This window comes from Prionailurus bengalensis, chromosome A2 (assembly GCF_016509475.1).
Source record: "Prionailurus bengalensis isolate Pbe53 chromosome A2, Fcat_Pben_1.1_paternal_pri, whole genome shotgun sequence".
In the NCBI taxonomy this organism is placed as follows: Eukaryota; Metazoa; Chordata; class Mammalia; order Carnivora; family Felidae; genus Prionailurus; species Prionailurus bengalensis.
Window position 1 is genome coordinate 121810258 of NC_057348.1, and position 22556 is coordinate 121832813.

At 53.8% G+C, this 22556-nt stretch overlaps 1 protein-coding gene across 1 annotated transcript; it reads left to right on the top strand.

The window, feature by feature from the left end:
• The first annotated feature begins 441 nt into the window (after positions 1-441).
• On the top strand, positions 442-13582 carry GHRHR (growth hormone releasing hormone receptor). Its single transcript, XM_043589197.1, has 13 exons — positions 442-1612; positions 3886-3988; positions 4106-4213; positions 4776-4873; positions 5926-6023; positions 6727-6859; positions 8094-8247; positions 8525-8585; positions 9096-9165; positions 9868-9959; positions 10526-10655; positions 11331-11372; positions 13146-13582. Exons 1-13 carry the CDS (start codon positions 1556-1558, stop codon positions 13269-13271), a joined length of 1272 nt encoding a protein of 423 aa, XP_043445132.1. The 5' UTR covers positions 442-1555; the 3' UTR covers positions 13272-13582.
• The last annotated feature ends 8974 nt before the right edge of the window (positions 13583-22556 follow it).

Below are 22556 nucleotides of genomic sequence, written 5' to 3' on the forward strand. Positions count from 1 at the left end.
TTGACGCTAATTACCCACCGTGATTGGTGGCAACATGCGTGCTCCCGCTGTTGCTTATTTGTAGCTGATGGACGGTAGGTTTCAGCTTTTTCAGCTTTCCCTTTAAATCAATCACACCTCCTCAGAGCGCTGCTCTGGCACCTGTGAGTCCTCACTTGGCCTTCCCCGCCCCCCCGCCCAGCTCTGCTTCATCCCGAGGACCAGCCGAGTGTGTGTGCCTCCTGCCCGCACCGTTTTCACAGGGAAGCACAGAAACTCCTTTGGGAAAGGGCAGGTGGGTCTGGGGCATGGGGTGGGGCATGTTTTCTTTTCAAAATATTTTTCTTCGACGCTGTGTCGGCGATGAATGCAAATGGAAAAATAAAGCCCCGCTGATGTAAAATGATACCTCACCCTAGACGTGGCGGGGGTGGGGGAGGCTTCATCATTCATGATTCGCGTCCGGGCTGTAAACAGGCCTGCCGTCACCAGCAAGCTCTGGGATTGCAGACCTGCACACAGATGTCGGGAGCCACCAGGGACAGTGGCACTCAGGGCCCTGGGAGATACAGCGTGCTTCCAAATCCCCAGCTGCTGTACGAGATCCGGTGTCACCTAGAACACTGTCTTTAGCTCGGCCAATTGGGATTCCATGTTTTAAAGTCTAAAACAATAATAAAAACAACCAGGTTCCAAACGTTCAAAATCATTTGAGCAGCTATGGTAAGTCCTCTAGTTTTTGCTATTGATAACAGTTGTCTTGCTCTACTCAGGGTGATCTAGCTCCTTGAATCCCCTTGCAAACCTCCCATTCGGGCTCATTTCCCCCTGTTGCCATAAAGATTTCTGGAGACTCTGACGAGCCCCTGGGTGAAGTCTAGAGCCTCGATGTCTGTAGATTCCACCCCGCCTTCCAGGCTGGCATCCTTTCTGGGGAAACAAGCCAGGTCCTGCTGATAGGACACCTTCTTGGCCAGCCCGTGCAGGGGCTTCATGACCGTGTTTCCTTTTCTAAGCTCATTCCTACCCTCAACCCCTGCTGCATCGCCACAGCCCCGAGCCCACCCTTCAGCCCTGTGGATGAAGCTGGGCTCACCAACTAAACCGAGGGCTCCCTGACGTCGGGCCCCAGGTCTTCTTCTCCTCTGAGCCTCTTTCATTTGAGGGTGTTCTCTCCACTGTGGGCTCAGAGGAGGAAACGGTAAAGAATATTGAACTGCCGGGGCAAGAAGTGCCTGTGGCCGTCACCTCTCTGGACCTTTGCTATTAGGACAGGCATACAGGCAGACTTAAAGACGGAGCGGAAGGGAGTGGGGTGCCCAGCCCCTCCCTGTTGGGGACATGGGGGCCCGCTCCAGGGCTGGGGCTGAGTTATGCACAGTGTCCTATAATCCTGTGAATATTTAGCTGGTTCTGTCCCCTTTGCTGGCTTCTGCCTGTGTAAACAGCCACCAGGGTAGGGGAGGCAGAAGCTGTGGCAGCAGCAGCAGCAGCAGCAGGGGACGGTGGGGAGGGAAGAGGCCCGAGGCTTACAGCGAGGACGACCTGACTGAGGGAGCCACCTGTGAGCCCCGCCATGGACAGCAGGGCGTGGGCTGCCTACATCCTCTGCTTGCTGAGTCCATTACCAATTGTGAGTAGGCACCCCCCCCCCCCCCGCCTCTCCTGCTGGGCTGCAGACCTGAGAGCCACAGGGCCATACGGGGGGTGGCCGGGGGGGGGGTCCAGCTGGAGCCTGGTGGGGATCCCCACTGGCTTCCCCACCACACAAGTTTCTTCCTACTAAGCAGGCTGCGGAGGCCGTGGCTGGGAGAACTCCTGAGATGGGTGCTCCTCCCTCCCGTCCCCTGCTTTTCCCTCCCCAGGCAGCTGCTTGTCTCTGGGTAGCTCTGACTATGAAAACCTGGCTGAGCTGAATTAGTTTCCTGTTGTTTCCCCCCAGGCCCGTCTGTGCTCTCTGGGGGCCACAGAGACTCTGTCTGTCCAAGACATGACTCCCAATCGGGGAGGCAGTTAGGGCCTCTCCTTCTCCCCCACGTTCTCTCTTCTCTGAGCTACCCATCCCGAAGTCCTCCACAGAATCTCCAGACCTCTCCCTCTCCCCAGCATCCCAGGGGCCACGCTCCCGTTTGGCTGCTGCCTCTTAAGAGGGTGTGGGCTCGGGCTCTGGGCTGATGGCTCAGAGCCTGGAGCCTGTTTCCGATTCTGTGTCTCCCTCTTTCTCTGCCCCTCCCCGGTTCATGCTCTGTCTCTCTCTGTCCCAAAAATAAATAAACGCTGAAAAAAAAAAAATTAAAAAAAAAAAAAAAAAAGAGGGTGTGGGCCTGAACAGTATGTGGAGAACAGCTGCTCCCCTCCCACATTCTGGGGGACTATTCTTCTCTTGATATGCCCTGGGGCTGGAGAAGCGTTTGGCAGACTGATATGCTACAGAATTGGGTGGGGGACAGGGGCCTTCCCTGAATGTGCTGGGATTTCGCAGCATGTTTTCTAGGAGTTACTGCAAGCGACACAGGGACCAGGACAGGACATACAAGGTACTGGGTGGGAAGCTCAGCCCACATGGGCTGAGCTCTCCTTTTTCCTCCACTGGCTTGTGTGTGTGTGTGTGTGTGTGTGTGTGTGTGCGTGTGTGACAGCATGTGTGTGCAGGGGCTCCCACACCTTCCAAGCACAGTGTGGCACCTGCCCCCAAGTGCACAGCCTTTGGGCTTGAATCCTGGCATGGTGAAAGGAACTGTGTGGTCCAGGCAAGTTCTTCACCCTTCCTGAGCCTCACTTGTCTCTTCTGTGACAAAGAAGACCATATCTTCCCTCTAGGGCTGTTGCGCATTGACTGGGATCTGATCTGTCGAGGGCTGAGTATTGGGTGCAATATGGTAACTTTTTTTTTTTAATTGAAGTATAGTTGACACATGATACCTTAGTTTTTAGCTTAGTTTCTGGTGCACCACATAGTGATTTCATAAGTGTATGTTATGCTGTGCTCACCATCTGTCACCACATAACACTATTATAACCCATTGACTTTGTTCCCTGTGCTATACCTTTCCTTCCTGTGTGGTATTCATTCCATAACTGGAAGCCTGAATTTCCCACTAACCTTTACCTATTTTGCCTATCCCCCTCCTTTTTTTTTTTTTTTGTCATGCAGGTAACTTCTGCCCTCCCTTCTGCAGTGAGGGAGCCTCCTTCCTCTCATCTGTGTGCACCCCATGGTAAAAGTGCACACTCTCTCTCATCTCCCTACCCCTGCCCCTCTGCTTCCATTATCACATCTCTTTATCTGGCTCTGACATTCCTGCCTCCTCTTATGAGGACCTCAGGTCCACCCAGATAATCCAGCATAATCTCCCCATCTTGAGATCTTTAACTTAATCACAGCTGCAAAAATCTCTTTGGCCGTGTAAGGTGGCATATTCACAGGTTTCAGGGATTAGATATAGACATTTTTGTGTGTATGGAAGGCATTGTTCAGCCTACCAAGGTACTTTATGCAGGACTGTGTCAGGGAGAAGGAGTGCAGGGAAAGAGGAAAGGCCCTAATACATGGCTCACTGACTCAGCCAGCTCCATGAGATCCTCGGAAGACTTGTGGTTAGTGTGTCTCAGAACTTACTTCCATGACATGACATTGGGAAGCATCTGTCCAAACCTCCATCTTTCTCTCTTCCTCTCTCCCTCCTCTCATCCCTGTCTCCCCTACTACCTTCCCCACTTCCCTCCTTTCTTCTTCCTGTCCCTCCTCCACCAAGTACGCTTATAAGTGCCATGAGCCAGGCCCTGGCTTAGGAGCAGGGGCACAGAAATGAATCAGGCTTTGTCTCTGTCCTAAGGTCATTTGCACCAGAGAACCAAAAGGAGCACCTAATTGGCTTGGCCTACCCCATTAACTCCTTCCTACAGGTATTGGGCCATGTGCACCCAGAGTGTGACTTCATCACCCAGTTGAGAAAGGATGAGAGGTTGTGTCTACAAGCAGCAGAAGGGGTGCCCAACACCACTCTGGGTAGGGTGCTTGGGAGGGAGGGGGTGGCTTCTTAGACTCCTTTATCTCCTCCAGCCTCATCATTCTGAATGCTGGATGGGTCTGTCCCCTGAGTCTGCTCTGCTCCCATCTATCTAGGCTGCCCTAGGACCTGGGATGGACTGCTGTGCTGGCCAATGGTAGGCTCTGGCGAGTGGGTGACTCTCCCCTGCCCAGATTTCTTCTCTCACTTCAGCTCAGAGCCAGGTGAGGGTTCTGGGCATGGTGGTGAGGTGGGGGGATTCGAGGTGGTTTCATCTGATGGTGCCAGAATATGGCAGGCTCATCCCTGGCTTTGGGCGTAGTAAATCTGGATTTGAACACCATTTCCCTTCTTCCCGTGTGACCTTGGGCAAGTCAGTCAACCTCCTGACCCTCAGCTTCTGACCTGTGACCTGGGGAAAACAAGAACATTAACCTCACGAGGGGTAAGGATTGGTGAGCACGGCATGGAAGTGCTGGACCCAGAGCCGGACCCCGAGTAAACGTTCTCTGGATCTTAGCAGGAGGGCTGGCCGTGGGGGTGGAGGGGAGCAGCGGAGCCTGTCTGACTGCTAAGATGCTACCAGCTGCCCAGTGGGGGGAGTCTGGAAGGGCTGGACCTGGAATCCAGGTCCCTGGAGGGAAGGCTACCCTCTCTCTGCCATTCGGAGGAGCTGTTTGCAGACCGTGCCAGGGTCACTGGATGATCCATGACTCCTCCACCTGTCCTGGAGAAAGAGTAGGAGTTTTAACCCAATTTCTGTTTTCACCTCGGCATGCCTTGCAGGGGCTGTGAAGCGGGATTGCACTATCACTGGCTGGTCTGAGCCCTTCCCACCTTACCCTGTGGCCTGCCCTGTGCCCCTAGAGCTGCTGACTGAGGAGGTAAGAGGCTCCTGGCATCTTAGAGGAAGGTCACCATGGAGGTCTGTATGGATGGTGGACTGCACAACTGTAGAAGCCTCCATTTCCGTTGTAGCCAGCAGGTTGGCATATTAAATACAGCAGTTTCCAGAAGATGGCAGTGTCTGGAAGAGAGAGAGCCCTGGTCTGTTGCTAATCTGCTCAAGGGTGACACCTGTGCTAGGGGAGAGGGAGGCAGAGGGCAGAGTGGGAGATAGGCTGGCTGCCTTCTCTTTGGCGTGCCCTCTCCATGCCCAGGCCTCAGGGACAGGAGCTCTGAGTGGTTCCAGGGAAACAAAGGCTCCTAGTAGTCCTGCAAAAGCTCCTTCCCTTCTCTAGTCCCCAGTCTGTGGAGTACTGTGCACATCCCACGTGCCTGAATTGAGTGGGGCCTTTGCAAGGTGCTTCCATGCCCACAATCCGCTATATCTTTCCCCTCAGCTAAGGGAAGGCATGAGTCTGACCATTTTTCAGATGAAAAGATAGATGTGGATGTTGATTGTTTGCATCCCTCAGGGGTCACTAATCCCCTCCCTTGGCCCGCACCCTCCATCTCCATGTTGGGGTGGGGGTGATGGTGTCCAGGCTGGACTTTGGTCAATCTAAATACTTGGTCATAGAAATAACTGTTCCCTGTGGCTGTCCCTGTGGTTTTCTTTGGGGAATGTTGTATGCCCAAGATGGTGAGGCAGCAGGATAAACAAGCCCCATTTCCCCTTGGGCTTTTGTCATTCCTTGGGAAAATGTAGTTTCTCTGTTGCCTTGTCCCCCTCCCACCACCCCCCACCCCCAGAAATACTGAGAGTTGGTCATCTCACCCCTGTCCCCACCCCATCTCACCAGAAGGTCAGGTGCAAGACAGGCTTAACCAACACTTCCCTTCAGGAGGGAGCTTGCCAGGGTTCTCATGGGCGCCCCTGCCCCCCCATGGGGAGTTCCGGGGTAGAATGGACAGCCTTCACCTGCTTGGTTGCCAAGCCTCCCTTTCCCAGAAAGTGCGGCTGCTGAGACTTTCTCTGTCTTGACTCTCCCAGAAATCCTACTTCTCCGCAGTGAAGATCATCTATACCCTGGGCCATAGCATCTCGGCCGTGACCCTCTTCGTGGCCATCGCCATCCTGCTGGCTCTCAGGTTCGCGGTCGTCTTCACCTGCTCAAGAGCCTTTGCTGCCTCTCTATTGTCCACATTGCCAAACCTCATTCCTTGCCTTCATGTTCAAGAGGTTCCCGGATCTAGGCACCATGGCCATTCCTCGCTTTTCCTTTTGTTTTGCCAGAGTGTTTCTCATCCACTCCTCACACTTGAGGGCTCACTGCAGTGGCTACACCTTTGCTCTTATGGAACTTGTTCTGTTTGCTTGGCATGCCCACCTGCTTTCTTCTTGATGTATTTATATCTGTCAAAATTCAAAGCCCAGGTCCCATCTGCTTTAAGAATCCTCGTGGCCTCCCCTGTGGAGCCCTTCTTGACTATTCCAACCCTTTGACCATTGCCCCTCTTAAGCCCCCCTCCCAAGCCCCAACTTCAGAGTCTGAGCCCCATAGCATGGCTTGTGCTGTTCTCTATCTCATGGGGATGTACCTCATCTCTCTGAGCACCCAGGGGACTCCCCTGGGCAGTCTCCTGCCATTTCTGCCTCTGTCCCCCAGACTATGAGCTCCCTGAAGGCAGAGACCGGTACTCTGTCCTCTCACCTACGCTGAGCCTAGGGCCGTGGTTGGCCAGCTGTCCTGCATGGCTAACCCTGAAGTCTCTCAAGTCCAGCCTGATCTGACCCAAGTCAGTTCAATTCGCCTGCCACCATGCTCACCCTCATCCCTCCTTGCCCCTCCAGGAGGCTCCACTGTCCCCGGAACTACATTCACACCCAGCTGTTTGCCACTTTTATCCTCAAGGCGGGAGCCGTGTTCCTGAAGGACGCCACCCTGTTCCACGGCGAGAACACGGATCACTGCAGCTTCTCCACTGTAGTAGCTGGGGCTGGAGGGTGCTGGGGTGGGGGTGGGGGGGAGGGAAGGCTGTGTTAGAGACCTAGATGCAGGGGTGGAGGGCCCCTCCAGCCCACCTGGTCCTGTAGGCTGACTCTGGGGCTCTGCCATGGCCAATCACAGAACAGGAAACACCCTCTCCCTTCCTGCCCTCCCCAGAGTCAGGTTCTAAATCCCCATCCCATTTCTTGGACCCTGGGGCCAATCTGTGTCATTTCCCATATTTCGGGTTCCCCTTTCATGCCTTATTCTGTACTCCAACCTAGCCCATCTGTCACCCCACCAGTCCTTTCATTTTGTACCTCCCCCTAGGGTGCCTGTCTGTGGCTGGGTGTGGGTCTGCCCCGGGCTGGGTGGAACTGGGTCCCTCCCTCAAGAAGCACCCATGGTGCCTGGGGAGGCAGAATGCACCAGATTATGGGACCACCCAGTGGGGGAGGGAAGGTTGAAAGCTGGGCTTCAGGGGGAAGGCTTTGGAGCTGCTGGAGGGAAGGGGGAAGACATGTTAAATGGAGGGACCAGGGTGAACAGACTCTCACAGACAGGAGCATGTCCAAGAACCAGGGAAGTCAGATGGGGGTGGGGAGGTGGAAGAAGCAGCGGAGAATGAAAATAAAAGGAAGCTGGGGGCCAGTGTGGAGGCCCAGCACACACCAGGCGCACTAAAACTGCCAGAAATGAACAGATGCACAAACGGACAAACCAACAATGACCTTAATGAACTTAGAACAGACATAATAGATGTGTATGGAGCACTTAGGTAGAGGCATTGCACTAAACGCTTTACATATATTACCACCTTTTATTTCCTACTTACATTTTCATTTTAGTCCCATTTGTACGCAAGTGGGACTGGGGCCAAACTCGGTTCATCTGAGCTCAGAGGCGGTGTTTCTCAGCGCTGAGAGAGCGAATCATGCACTGAATGAATGAATGTATGCATGGGTGAGTGCCTGTATGTTTGCAGGAATGAATGGTGTTCCATAGCCGCAGCTCTAGAAGTTTGACCTCGCTTGCAGATGAAGAGCTGAGCTATGGGGAGGTTTCCCAGCTAATATGTGGTAAATTTGAACCCAGATCCCAAATCTGTGCTCTTAATCACCACATTATACTACCACGTCTCCTCTGGGGCAGCCTACGGTTGAGGGACCTGAGTGGGGTAGGGGCTCCAGTGGGTACCCAGCTCTGAAGAACCCAGGCCCCCGGCCCACAGGTTCTGTGCAAGGTCTCCGTGGCCACCGCCCATTTTGCCACCATGACCAACTTCAGCTGGCTGTTGGTGGAAGCTGTGTACCTGACCTGCCTCCTAGCCTCCAAGTCGCCCAGCACAAGGAGGGCCTTCTGGTGGCTGGTTCTTGCTGGCTGGGGTGAGCACCAGGGTTGGCTAGTGGAGGGCTGGGAATGTCCAGGAAGTTCATCCAAAGGTCCCTTCAGCTTACTGATGATGACCCAAGGCCCAGAGAGGGGAAGGGACAGCCTGTAATCCTCCAGCAAGTAGGGGCCAGCTCCCCAGCCCCTGGGCTCTCCTCTGGTCCCACTTTCCCGGTGCCCTGGGTCGCTGGTGGTGGTGGTGGCAGGTGGGGGCAGGTCTCTAAGCCGAGGATGCAGACTCCTTACTTGTGTCTCCCCTGTGCCCCCCAACAGGGCTCCCCCTGCTCTTCACTGGCATGTGGGTGTGTTGCAAGGTGGCCTTTGAGGATGTTGCGTGAGTGTGGGTGGCGACCTCAGCACACGGCACCAGGTCCCCTGGGGCATGGGCTGGACAGTCAGGCAGTGTGGCTATTCTCCAAGCTGGGGAGAGGAGGAGGAGACCCCAGCCCTGCCTTCAGGGAACTCCCAGGCTTGGGTGTGAGATGGGTAGGCTGTTGTGGATAGCGTGGAAGGGACATGTCCTGGGGTGGAAGGGGGCCTCAGATTCTCAGGGTGTTGGGCTCAGGCAGTGGTGGGGGTTGGGAAGCACAGTAAATAGGGGCCTCCTAGAACAGGAGAAGTTTTGGGGCCAGCAAGAAGCAGCTAGGTGGAGAGAGATAGGGTAAGCCCAGCACGGATTGGTGCACCCCTTTGGAAGGAGGCCTAACTGCCTGAGGGAGGAGATAAGGCTGGAAGGGCATGGAGAGGAGGAAGGTGCCGGATTACTACAGAAAAGGGCTTTTCAGCGACTGTATTTTTGGCAGCCCCCCCCCCCCCAATCAGTCTTAGCCTGTCCTCTTCCTAGGTGCTGGGACCTGGATGACAGCTCCCCTTACTGGTGGATCATCAAGGGGCCCATCGTCCTCTCTGTTGGGGTCAGTTCAGCCAGCGTCCTCTGCTTCATTCTCCCTGGGTCCGCCGAGGGGTTGCTGTACAGAAGGAAACATGACTCCAGGCTGGGAATCTGGATACCTGGGTTCTTCAGCCTGGCTCTGCCAGATTCTCTGTGAGGCCCTCTCGGGCCCTCATATCCCATTGGTAAAACTAGGGGGGTGGTCCCCACCAGTGCTTGGGCTCCTTCCAGCTCAGAGTTGTGGTGAATTTGGGGCCCTGATTGTAGATCATCTACTACTGCAGCGAGGCTGGTGTGGGGCGTGGAAAGAGGGCTGTAGCTGAACCCACCGCCTGCTCCTGTGTTGAAAACAGGGCATCGGGGGCCGGTTTGCGTGGCCTTGGTGAATGTGTGCATTTCCCCCAATTTTATCAAAAGTGAGGGACACCTGCTTTGTGCCAGAGTAGACCATGGGAGATGCTGGAGGCAGAATGACCGGACCCAACCTCCCACCCTTCATCCCTGGGCTGGAGAGCGAGGGGGACCGAGAGCTCCTCAGCCCCTGAGCTCCACGTGGGACCTCCCAGGCTCCAGGATACAAGCTCTAGAGCAGTGACCCGTACACCCACCCACCTGCACATCCCTGTGTCTCAAGGATTTGGGGTTTCCGATTCCCAAAGAGGCCCCATCCCAGCAGGGGCACCCCTGACTCTTGCCTTTTGCCTTCTTGCCCCTCTATTTATAGGTGAACTTTGGGCTTTTCCTCAATATTATCCGCATCCTGCTGAGGAAACTGGAGCCAGCTCAGGGCAGCCTCCACCCCCAGTCTCAGTACCGGTAACGTGTGTGTGCATGACGGGATGCCTGAGACATAACCGGAGTGAGAGCTGGTGTGGTTCTGTTTCATTCACTGGCCTGGTCCATGCTCCTCGCCATGCTTCCAGAAAAAGATCAGATCTGGCCCCTGTCTTCTAGGAGATCACAATGTAGGGAGGAGAGAGGCAAACGTCCAGTTATCAGGCCAAATGGGTTGATGAGTCCTGGGATCCATTTCTATGGGAGTCTGCAGAAGGAGAACCTTTCTAGATGAGGGGATGGGGGTAAGGTATGGTTAGGGAAGACTTCCTGGAGGAAGTGGTCGTTGAACTAGACTTTGAAAGATGCATAGATGTTGACTGGAGTCAATCGAAACAAGAGCATTCGGCAGCAAGGACAGCAAGATCCATGGTCCTGAAGTAAGGAAGCCCTGCATTGTACCTCACTGTGTATTTGGGGACGAGGCATCCGGGGTGCCTGGTGCATAGAGTCCATATGGGGAACTGATGGGAAGTGGGAGTGAGCAGGGGGCACGTGGGAGTTTCTTATTCCAGCCTTGGGTGCCTAGGGCTCGTCTTCTCCTGCAGGCGTCTCTCTAAGTCAACGCTTCTCCTCATCCCGCTGTTTGGAATTCACTATGTCATCTTCAACTTTCTGCCCGACAGTGCTGGCCTGGGCATCCGCCTCCCTCTGGAATTGGGACTGGGCTCTTTCCAGGTGAGGGCCCCCACAGGCACTCTTCCCTCTAAGTCCTTGGGCAGGAGGGAGGTGGTGCTGCCCACAGGTTTGACTGACTTCATGGTAGGTTGAAGGCTACTAGGCTGGTTATTCTTTCTTCCAGCCACTCCTCTATCTATTTAACTATCTGTCTGTCCATCTTTCATCCATCCATCTCTGTTCATTCAACTACCCCTGAACCCATCTATACTCACCCACTTATCCATCTAACTACCTATTGTCCATCCATCTATCCATTCACCTACCCATCTACTCATCCATCCATCCACTTATGCATCCATCCACCCATCCACCCATCCATCCATCCATCCTCCACCTATGCATCTGTTATCCCCTTATCTGTCCATCTATTCATGCATCTAACACTTATTGAGCACCTATTATGTGCCAGGATCTGTGCTCAATACTGGGTGATAGAGAAATGAAGGAAATCAGAGAAACAGGATCAACAGTATAGTCTTGGCAGGCTTGCTTGATGATTACATGAGACAATGTGCCTGGCACATAGAGATGAATGCATATGCCTTCCCTTTTCCTAAAGCCCTGGCCCAGGCCACAGCCTGGGGGTGGACACAGGAAAAGGTAGTAGAAAGACTCTGGGCACCTTGTGGTCAGACCAAGTTCTGATGTGGCCCTTTCTCTTTGGCTCCACAGGGCTTCATCGTTGCCATCCTGTATTGCTTCCTCAACCAAGAGGTATATATCTCTCCAGCTATCATTAGTCACTGAGTTTTCCCTTCCACCAGACCTGAGGCCACCTCTCTTCTTCCCAGGCCCTATAAATCCCAGCTCAAGCCAAACTCTGACTCCTGTGATCCTCTGTGAAGCTTAGTCTGTCCTGAGCTTCTAGATCAAGCTGAACCTGATTGCTTCCTATAAACATCCTTTATCCATCCCTTCTCTGGGCTGGACCAAGTATACTGTCCATTTAGGACCAGGATAGTCTAAAAGGATCCCCCAATTCTGTGTTTCTAAAACAACAAAAAGGAGAGTGGAGGAGGGAATAAGTCAGCTCTGGGAGGGACAGAGAAAGCAGAGACTGAAGAACAGAGAAAGTCAGAGGCAGACATAAAGGGAACAAGGAAAATAGAGTCAGGTGTAGCAACAGGGAGGATGATCGAGAGCAGAGCTGGGGATACTGAGAGAAACACCTGGAAGAGACAGATGGATGGAAAGAACAGACCAAGCAGAGATAGACATACCCATGAATAGATAGATGGTGCTGATACACATATAGAAATATGGAAAGATGGCAGAGAGAGGAGAATTAAAACATCCCACCCAGAAGGCACCTTGCATCTGTCCCTTAGGACAGACTTGCTTTGTGGGAGAGGTGGGAGAATTTAGCTGAGTGCCCTGGATAGCCAGGCCCCGCTATGTGCTCAGGCAGAGTCATGGGCTCCCTCTGGTGGCATGGATTTGCTGTGGGCTCTGTTCTGCCAGAGACCTGGGTGCAGCTGTGGAACAGCGCTCGCCCCCCACCTGCCACCTCTGTCCCAGACTGGCTCCCTCCCCTGTGACTCTTTACTTCTACCCCAGCCTCTGTGAGTCTCACACAGTCTTATCTGGTGTCTGGGTGCGGACACAGGACTGCAGTATCTTTGTGTGGTGGCTCATGGATCCTGCAGACATTGAAAGGGTGAGGCACAGCCCTAGCTGAGGCTGGTGGGACCTGGGAAAGTGGCTTCCGTGGAGAGCTGTGAAGGGATCCGTCCCAAGAAGTCATGTTGGAGACCAGATAGTTACATGCCTCTAGTGATGGGGAGCTTACTACTTAACAATAGCTCTTCTGTTGTTAGGCACCTGTGGGGAAACCCACATTTATGTTGAACAGAAACCTGTCTCCCTTTTGTCTTTCACTATAGCCCAAGTTTAGCTCTGTCAGGAGGGTCACAGACTCTCAGCCCCCTCTGCCTTCCAACAGCCCCTTGGAGATGTGACAATACAGATTCCCATGCCCCCCACCCCCACCCAGTTGCTTTTCTTTCAGGAATCTCAGTCCCCTCACCTGTAGCTCCTTAGACGGGGCTCTGAGTCTTTTCTCCTTTAAGGTTATATCCCCTGGACAGGTTCCCAGGGGCCATAGTTCAGTTCAGTGGGCAAGGGCAGGAGTGAATCCCAGAGCAGGGGATGGTCTAAGCTACTCATGGAGGACAGTGTGGTTATTTGCCCAGAAACTGAAGAAAGCATCCATAGAAAATGTCTTTAACTGGACCCACCCAAAGGCAGTGCTAAAAGTTAGAGAAAAGAGCTAAAGGGAATGGCCAGAAATATCCACAGGAAGGAGGAAGTAGTATCTTTCAGAGACAATACTTAGCAGTGGCTACTGAGTCAACCATGGCTTCTCCTCTCCCAGGAATACAAGTCTGTTTCTCCTGCATGGTCTCTCCCTGTACCCTCAGTCCCATTGGGGTGGAGCACAGAAGTAGCAGTGGGGCCTTCCTAACATCCTCTCCCTTGTCCCTGGAGGTGAGGACTGAGATCTCACGGAGGTGGCATGGCCATGATCCTGAGCTGCTGCCAGCCCGGAGGGCCTTCACCAAGTGGACGATGCCTTCCCGCTCTGGGGTGAAGGTGTTGACATCTGTATGCTAGGCTGGCCACATCACGTGACTGGAGTCCACACCTGAACTCGGGCAGCTACAATAGCCCCCCCTCCCTCTGTAGAAGCAAGAGACACCAGTGCCTCCGAGAGCCCTTGGGCCATGTCCCCACCCCAGCTGCTGCCCAGCCCTGGGCAGGGGTAACCCTCTTACCTTGTCCTACACCTGACCCTAGGTCCCTGTGTTTCTACCTCTGACCTCCTTGGTTCCTCCGTCTCCATTCTCCTCCAATTCCTTCTGCTAGAGTCTGGGCCATAACCCAAGGCCAGAGGAGCCAATAAACTTGTAAATGGACAGATACAAGAGTTCGTTGGAGTGAATATATGCGCCTCCACAGGGCAGGGGTCTACAGCCTTTGTTTGGCCTCTGGTGCAGAAGGACCTTCATCATTCCTCTTTCCTGTTACGTCTCCATTATTCGCCCGTGCAAGCATCTTCTTGTGTAATTTATTCTTCCTTGTCTCTATCTCCACTCCCACCCCTCTCCTCCCACAGGCAAACATTCCAATGTGTTTAATGTGAATATTTGTGTTTCTGTGTGTTCTTGCAAAATATGTCGTATTTTGTGTGTGTGTCTATACTTTTAATTTACATAAATTTTGTCAGTTATATGCTTCATCCTGCTTCTAACATTTTCCCCTCAACACTATGCTTTAAGACATCCACTCGTGTTGTTGTGTGCTCATCTGGTCTCTTGTTCTGACTGCCATATGGTGCCACACGGTGTCATCGCCCACATGTGACCTGTCCTGTTTCCCCTGCTCCCACCCTGCAGGTGACTATTCACATGCATGTCTGCTCATACACTTGCACAAGTGAGCCTGTCTCCGGGACACACACCCAGGAGCCAAAGTGTGGGGCATCACTTATGCCTTTGCTTATGTGACGAAGCAGAGCCAGATTGCGCTCCAGAATGCTTGCAAAATCTGCACCCCCACCAGCAGCTCCGCCAACACTTGGCGTTACCCAGCTTTTTAATGTTTGCAAGTCAAATGGGCGTAAAGTGACATCGCATTGTTGTTTTAATTTGCATTTCTCTGATAACTAATGAGTGTGAGCATCTCTTCTAGTGCCTGTTAGCCTTTTGGGATTGTTCTTCTGGAAATTGTTTGGGTCCCTTTCTTTATTTTCCCCTGGGGTGGAGTGTTCTCTATTCTAGGCGTTTCCCATATGTTCTCTGTTGAGTGCCTTCCTGAGCCCATAGCCTGCTGCACCCCACTCATCAGGGCCCCTGATGTAACACGTCCTCGTGGTCAGTCCTTCCCCCACCCTCTTCCTTGGCGGGAGGGAGGAGAATGAGAACCCGGTGCTGTCTTGGGAAATGTTTGTTGACTGATGGGAGATTTGAGTACAGAGAATAGGCAGAAATGGATCTGCAGGTCAGGATGAAATCTCTCCCATTCCTGGTTGGCCCACAGCAGATCTATCATGCGAAATGCAGCAGCCCTATTCCCTGGCCTCCAGCAAGAAGCATTCCCTAGCTTCATCAATATCCCCTGCCATTCTTCCTCTGATGCATGCCTTCTTCCCTCAAGTCACGAGGGTTCCAGTGAAAGGAGACTCAGCCAGGTGACATCCAAGGTCACGCTGTTGGCCATGATACACAACTACCCAGTGCCTTTGTGGTCAGACGAATGTCAAGATGGAATCCCAATCTAAGAGCCCTATTATGCCTTCCTTCCTTTAGTCTCAGATCATAAAAGTGGTTCATACTCATTGTAGGACATTGAGAGATGTAGACGGGATTAAAAAAGAAAATAAAAATCAGCCATAATCTCATTACTCAAAGATAGTCAGTATTGATGTTTTGGTATGTTTCCCGAAAGATTTTTCCCCCTCTGCATTTCTGAACCATCTTGAGATCATACCATATTTATCAATTTGTATTTTGTATGCTTAAAATGAACATATACCATATAAAAATGGCCAGTGAGCACATAAAAAGATGCCGAATGTCACTACTCATTGGGAAACTGTAAATCAAAACCACACTGAGATACTATTTCCCACCCAATAGGACGGCTAAACTGAAAACAATAGCCAACAACAAGTGTTAGCGAGGACATGGAGGGATTGGAATTCTTATACATTGCTGGTGGGAGTGAAAAATGGTACAGTTGCTTTGGTGGGAAGTCTGATAGTTCCTCAAAGAGTCCAATGTTGAGGAGCGCCTGGGTGGTTCAGTCAGTTAAGTGTCAGACTTGACCTCGGCTGAGGTTGTGATCTCTTGGTTTGTGAGACTGAGCCCTGTGTCGGGCTCTGCATTGACAGTGGGTGCCGGCTTGGGATTCTTTCTCTCTCTACCCCTCACGCTCTCCCTTTCTCTCTCAAAATAAATAAGCTTAAAAAGAAGTCCAATGTCCAGTTGCCATATGACCCAGCGAATTCACTCCAAGGTACGTAGGCAAGAAAACTGAAAGCCTACATTTATACAAAAACTTGTATGCAAATACTCAGAACCCCCTTATGCCTAATCGCCAAAAGATGGAATCCCAAATGGCCATCGCTTGGTTGAATGCGTAAACAAAAGGGCGTATTCTATGATAAAAAGGAATGAAGAACCGACACAGGCTGCATGGATGAACCCTAAAACATTGTGCTAAGTGAAAGAAGCCAGTCACAAAAGGCCCCATGTTGTAGGGTTCATTTATGCAAGATGCCCAGAATAGACTAATCTGTAGAGACGGAGAGGAGGTTAGAGGTTTCTGGGGGCTGGGGGAGGGGAATGTGGATACTGACTGCTTGCTGGTGGCCAAGGGGTTTTTTCACGGGTGATGACATGTGTAGAATTCGCTAGTGGTGACAGTCTCACCCTCTGTGACTGAAGCCACTGAACTGGACACTTGAAAAGGGTGAAATTTATGACATGTGAATGAATACCTCTTAATAAGTTTACTTACAAACGAGCCGATGGATAGTTGCTACAGAGTATTTGTCACACGTTTCGGCCACACAATTTGTAAAGCCTATCTGATTATTCTTTGTTTAACCAATAATTATTTGGCAAACCTTCTCTTGGTGCAAGTGGCTCCCAAGCCAGTTCTCTGAATTTCCATCCCTTTTCTAGAGGCTTCATGCATGGCTGGAAATCTAGTCCTTGTTCCCTTCAGTTGAAACCGGAACCTCAAATTCCTGCCACTTTTCTCGTCTCTGCCACCAGGGGAATCCCTGGACTGGGGCTACAGTGATGGCTCCTGGGTCTGGTTCCTTGACTGGCACACCCTTCCCTTCTCAGGGCTCAGGATCCGCATCTGCAGCAAGAAGGAGAGGGTCATTAGGTGATTTTTGAGGGCTCAGAAGGGACATTGAATGAGGGGAGCTGAGAAGAACAATGCTTAACTTGGCCACCAGGTGGCAGAAAAACTGCAGCCGAGAACCCTGGCTGGGCTGACGGGGCTGCCTGTCTGAGGACCTCACTCTGGAACAGGGAGCAGGACTGCCAGGGCCGGGTCTGGGGCACAGTGAGCCTATGGGGCTGGTGGAAGAAGGTGCTTCTGGTCTGGCCAGCATAGGGAGGGCTCCAGTTTTGAGGAGGACAAAGCTGATAAGAAGAGGGAGTGCTAGACAGACAGGAGAACTGGTGCTCGTTGGAGTCTCTCTGCAGGGTTCAGACCAGAAGGAGGTTGCCCCGGGGCCCTGGTTTTGTGCAGGGTGGGAAGGCAGGGATTGCCATCAAACACTGCCCTCACCCACACTGGTCTTCATTCCAGTGAGCTGCTCCTGAGGCCCTGAAAGGAATTTCCTAAAGGGAAGGGGGAACTTTGACTTTTCTCCTGTTGTGGTCAGCCTGTGTTTGCTTACACTGTGAGGCAGAGGCAAGGACAAAAATGAGGGACCCCTTCCTTGTCACCAGAAAGCCCTCATGAATGTTGGGGGTGATATCCAGGGGTGAACTCTAACCTGGATGTAAGAACAGGCATGTGAGACTCAGACTCTCGGGGATGTATGAGCTCAGAGGTCAGAGTGTGGATGAGGGCAGGGGCAGTCAGGGAAGGCTTCCTGGGGGAGGGGACTCGGGTTGGTTGTATAGACCTTAGACTAAGTACCACTATCTGCTGAGCAGGAAGCAAGAATGTGGCTGATTTCAGCTTGGGGAGCAATGCTTGAAGGAAGGGTCTGACAGGACAGGAGGGTGGGCATCAGATTCGGGGTATGTTTTCCCCAGGAATGTTCCTGCGCGTTTCTGTTGGGGCTCTTGGCTGCCCATTCATTCACTTGGTAGGTGTTTCTGAAGTACTCGCTTAGGCAGCAGGCACCTTGCTAGAGCCTAGACAACAGGGACAAATAACGCCAGAATGTTCCTCCTCAGGAGGTTTCGGGGCTGGTTAGAGAGGATACGACTCAGGACTCCCTACCGCAAACAGCAGGACCCCTCAGGCTGAGGGAAACAGAAACACAATGTAGTCAGGGACATTGGGGAGCCACCTGTGCCCCGGACGGCAGCCAGTGGCGGTGCCCAGCCCACACCGGGGGATCACTGTGACGAGTTCCCCACTGCACCTCTTTCGGTAGCAGACACAGATGCTCACACCAGTGCTACTGGGGACAGAATGCCAGACACACTATGCGGCTGTCCTGAAAAGCCACACGCCTCCAGTACCACGCTTGCTAAAAACTCCATTCAACCCGGCACTGGTTTCCTCTGGTTGCTCTCTTCTAAACCTGAGGCCGCAGCCTTGGTCCTGACCCTGCCCACTACCTGCATGGTGGGGAGGCTGGGAGAGCCAGTTCTGACTTCTACCTTTGGGGAGGGCCCGCAGATCGTGGCCGGCTCCTCAGACATAGGAAGGGCATTCAGAATATGCTGGCTGGCCACGAACATGACAGATGTCCAGTGCTGGGAGGCAATCATGCCACTCAAACAATTGCATGATAATGGTGGCAGGTATACCGGGAGAAAGAGAGGACCAGAAGAAGAAATATCCGGAGGACCAAATCTAGTCTGGGGGTGTTAAAAAAATAGGGGGGGCCTTCCTGGGGAAGTGACACCTAAGCTGAGATTAAAACCATGGGTAGGAGTTGGCCAGATGAAGAAGTGGATAACAATCCAAGGTAAATGAAGCAGCCTGTGCAAAGGCCCTGAGGTAGGAAGCAGTGTCGCATTTAGGGGGTGAAGCAGATAGTATACTGCGGCAGGATTGTAGTGATGAAAGGGCTTGAGATAAGGAGGAGGTGGGCAGCACCCAGATCACTCAGAGTCAGGAAAGCCATGTTAAGGAGGCCTTATCCCAAGAGCTGTTGGAAGTATGTGATATAGGGCAAGACTTTTTAAAAATGATCCCTCTGGCTTGTCTGTGAAGACTGAATTGCAGGCAGATACTTCAGCTGGAAGCAGGGAGAGTGAAAATGGAGGCTGGGATGGGGCCACGGTAGGAAAGATTAGGGCAGATTCAAAAGCTGTTTCACGGAGTGATGGATGAACGTGTGCCATGAGGAGAAGGGAGGTTTCTGGGAAGACTCTGGAATGGGCAGCGGCGGAGAGGAGCACATTTCAGCGGGAAGAGTAGGGGCTCAGTGTGGGCTAGGTTTGGGGTGCCCATGAGACACGTGCTTGGGTGCCAAGGAGCAGGCTGGGGCTGAGAAGGGAGCCGGGCTGGACGGGGGGTTCGAGACCTGTTGGAGGAGCAGTGACGCCATGGAGGGGTGGGGGCCGGGGGTGGGACAGGCAGGGGCTCGGAACAGATGGAGCCCCGAGGGGTGGAGGAGTGGTGGAGAGGTGGGAGGAAAGCAAAGTGGCTGAGCGGGGGGTCCTGGGGCCAGACAGAGAGGGGTGCGAGGAAGAGAGGGTGGCAGGCGGTATGAGGAGAAGCAGGTCTGGATCTGCAATGCGGCTCCCAGAGCAGATGTGGCAGGAGAGGGACTGTCCACTGCCAGAAAGCAAGTGAGGCCTGAGAAAGTAGGGGCAGGCTGTGTGGACGTATCCTTTCCTGAGGCTGGTCTGGGAGTGGGAGCATAGTGTGGGGTTCAAGTCGTGTGTTTTGTTTTGTTGAAAGGAGGTCCTGGATGGCTCGGGAGTCAGGGAGGGAGGAGGGCGGTGGGGAATGTCAGCAGGTCACGGAGCCTCGTCACTGAGAAGGAATGAGAAGGTTCTGGGTCCAGAACCCGGGCAGGGGCGGCTTGGCCAGGGAAAGGGGTGTCTACTGGCTGTGACATTCGCCGGGTCTGCTGGGGGATGGGAGAGGAAGGGGGTGGGGGTCTTGAGGAGAACAAAGAAGGTTGGAAATAGCAGTGGCAGGAGTGGGGACAGCCGGTTGGTAAGAAATACGTGAACTTGTCAGGCGGTGTTGATGGCCCAGCTCCAGCCCGAGATTGGGAGTTTGGAGTGACACCAGTTTCCCTGGGGGGCACTACCAGGCAGAGAGAAGGCAAAGTTGAGCTTATTCAGGTGGGGCTTTGCTCAGACGTCACCATATTTGCAGACAAGGGCCTGTGCTGGTGACCAGGGGGCCAGCGGGAGAGGCGGCAGTGTGCAGGGGGTGTTGAGGAAGAGATCTGGCAGGCCAGGTGGGTGCACTGGAGGGGATGAGTGTGGCTGCTGGTGTGGATTCTCACCGTGGAATGGGTCCCACGGGAACGGAAGGGCCACGCTGCTGGGAGTCCGGAGAAGGACCCTGGAGGGAACGACAGGAAGGGCTCTGTAGCTCGGGCATTGGGGTCCCCCAGCATAAAGCCTGTGATTACAGAGGGGGCCCAGGTAGGGGTAGGGTGACGCTGAGTGGGGAGCAGGGGACCAGCTGGACAGAGATCCAAGACGAGGTTGCAGGTGCAGAGGCCCCCGGGCAGGTGGCAGGGGGACACCGAAAGATCCAGGCACTTGCTCCCACCCTCTGGAAGCCTGGTGTGTCCAGCTGGGTGGTCCTGTGGTGGATCTCACCCTCCCAACTCTGGGACAGCAGGGTGGCCAGGTCCTGGAACCATTAGGAACAAAACTGCCTGCAGAGGTAGAGCCAGACTCTGGAAACCAAGAAATCACAAACTGCAGGTCATGTTTGGACTTTTTTTTTTTTTTTTTGAGAGTCTGCTCTGTCTCTGCCTTCTGTGTGAATCTGTTGTGTGGCTACTTCTCTTCCTGAGCTCTCCCGCTCTGTGTCTCTGTGCCTTCTCCCCTCTTCCCACCTCCTCTCTCTCTCTATTTCTCTGGCTCTCCCTCTCCCTATCTCTCTCTCTCTCTCTCTCTCTCTCTGTCCTTATCGGTCTGTTTCTCTCTGTTTCCATCTCTCTCTGCCTTTCCTTCTCTCTTCGGGGCTCCAGCTGTGGAAAGTGATGGGATGGTGCATCGGGTAGCTGGCCTGTCTCTATGACACTGGACATCTGGGTCCCGGGGCCGAGGTGGTGGAACTTTCACTTGTGTCCGGATGGCCAGCTGCCTGCATCTGTCAGAATTCTTCTCTAGTCCCTCTTCCCAGCCCCCACGGCTGCTTTTCTCTTTCCTCCCTGTCCTCCCTCCCTTCTAGAGTCAGCGTGCTGTGTGTGTGTGTGTGTGTGGCAGACTGGGGGTGGGTGACAGGTGTGGTGATACACCCCAAGATCAGGAACCTTCCCTGCGGACGTCCCCTGGAGCAGGTCAGGCTGGTGGGACTGACGGGCAGCCGTTTCCCTGCCTTATAAGGATTGCATAAGCAGTGCAGGCCTGTGCACATTCCCATGGTGACGGGGCTGGGAAAGGCTGGCAGCGGTGGCATCGCTGTGGCTGGGCGTGGTGCTGACACGGAGCAGCTCTGGGCTCCCACCCGGCAGATCTCCTCCAGGCAGGGCCCCTCGGGCCTCCTGTGGCCTGTGGAGTCAGGTGGAAGCAAACAGCCCCTGGACAGCCTCTGGGAAGGCCGAAGGCCTGCTCAGCCTCTCAACTCAGAGGCCAAGACTCTGGGTGGTGTGTGTGTGGGGGGGGGCGGTGGATGGCCACGCGAGCACAGGTCTGGCTCACCATCTGGCTTAGAACAGGCAGACCTGACTCGGAGTCCTGGCCTTGTCCCCCAGGCCAAGCCCTGACTGTCCACAGCCCAGATCCTTTCTGCAGCCCCTTCCTCAGTCCAAACTGGGCCCACCTGGAGTCCTAACCAAACACAGCCTCAGCCTTCCACCTGGGCCCTGCAGAAGTCTTGATCTTGATCCTGACCCCAGCCTTAGTATTCTGATCTTCCGCACACTCTCCCACCAGGGCTGTGCCCTGGGGATCGAGCGGAATGGAGGGGAGGGTCTGGAGACCTAAGCTCTGCTTTCAGGGGCGTGAGTGCGTGCTGAGAACAGGCCTGTGGGACTCAGGCCAGCAGGGCTGTGGGGGTTCAAATGTCAGAGGTCGGTTGGGGGTCAGAGCAATCAGAGAAGTCCTCCTGGGAGAAGTGGTGGGATGTTGGACCCCCACAGGACGAGAAGGATTTGAGGAGGGGGAAGATCCTGGGAGGAGGAGCCGCTGACATGAAGGCGGGGAGACCCAGGGCACGCGACTTGCTTGATCAAAATAAGATCTTTCAAAAGGACAATAGTGCTGCGTATGTAGAGGTCTCTCTGGGTTTAGTTCCACATTGCTGGAGCACGGGAAGTGTCCTGGAGGAAGGGGTGAGGGATGGTTAGCAGGGTCCGGTGCAATCCCTTTAAAGGGAGCCTCGCCGAGGCCCTGGCACAGCCTCGGTGGGAAGAACTTCCTGTAGGGCACACACGAGCTACACATGCCTGGGCTCCCACCCAAGCGCAGACCCCTGGCCCGGCTGCCTCCCCGACAGCCCCACGTAGGTGTGCAGGCATCTCCCACCCGGCAGGGTGGCAGACGGCTCTGGCTGCTGCTCTCCCAGTTCTGTGAATGTCAACCGTGTCTGCCTCTGCCCATTCTCACCTGGATCCCAGGACTAATGCCCGAATCTCCACCGGAAGCTTCTGAAGCCTCAGAACCACTTTCCTTGCCATGGCCCCTCGCTGTTACTCTGTTGGTCCCTACAGGACAGGGCTCCCACGGTAGGGATGAAGCGCATCCTGGCACCCCCCTGCTTCCCAAAGTGATAAGGAAGTTCCTTTCCACAGCCTGGCCTGGACCAGCACTGCTCCCCAGCTGTGCTCCCCCCTCGCTCTGGCCACGCCCACCTTCTCACGGTCCCCAGAACCCCTGGGACTGTGCTTCTCTCCGCACAACTGTCACTTGGGACACTTGCCCTTGCGTCTCCCATGGCTGCTGCCCTCCACTTGGTCCCTGTTCAGCGTCAATGTCACTTCCTCAGAGAGGCCTGTCCTGACCATCTAGTGACATCATTCACTGTCATATTGCATGTCCTTGTTTTATTTTCTTC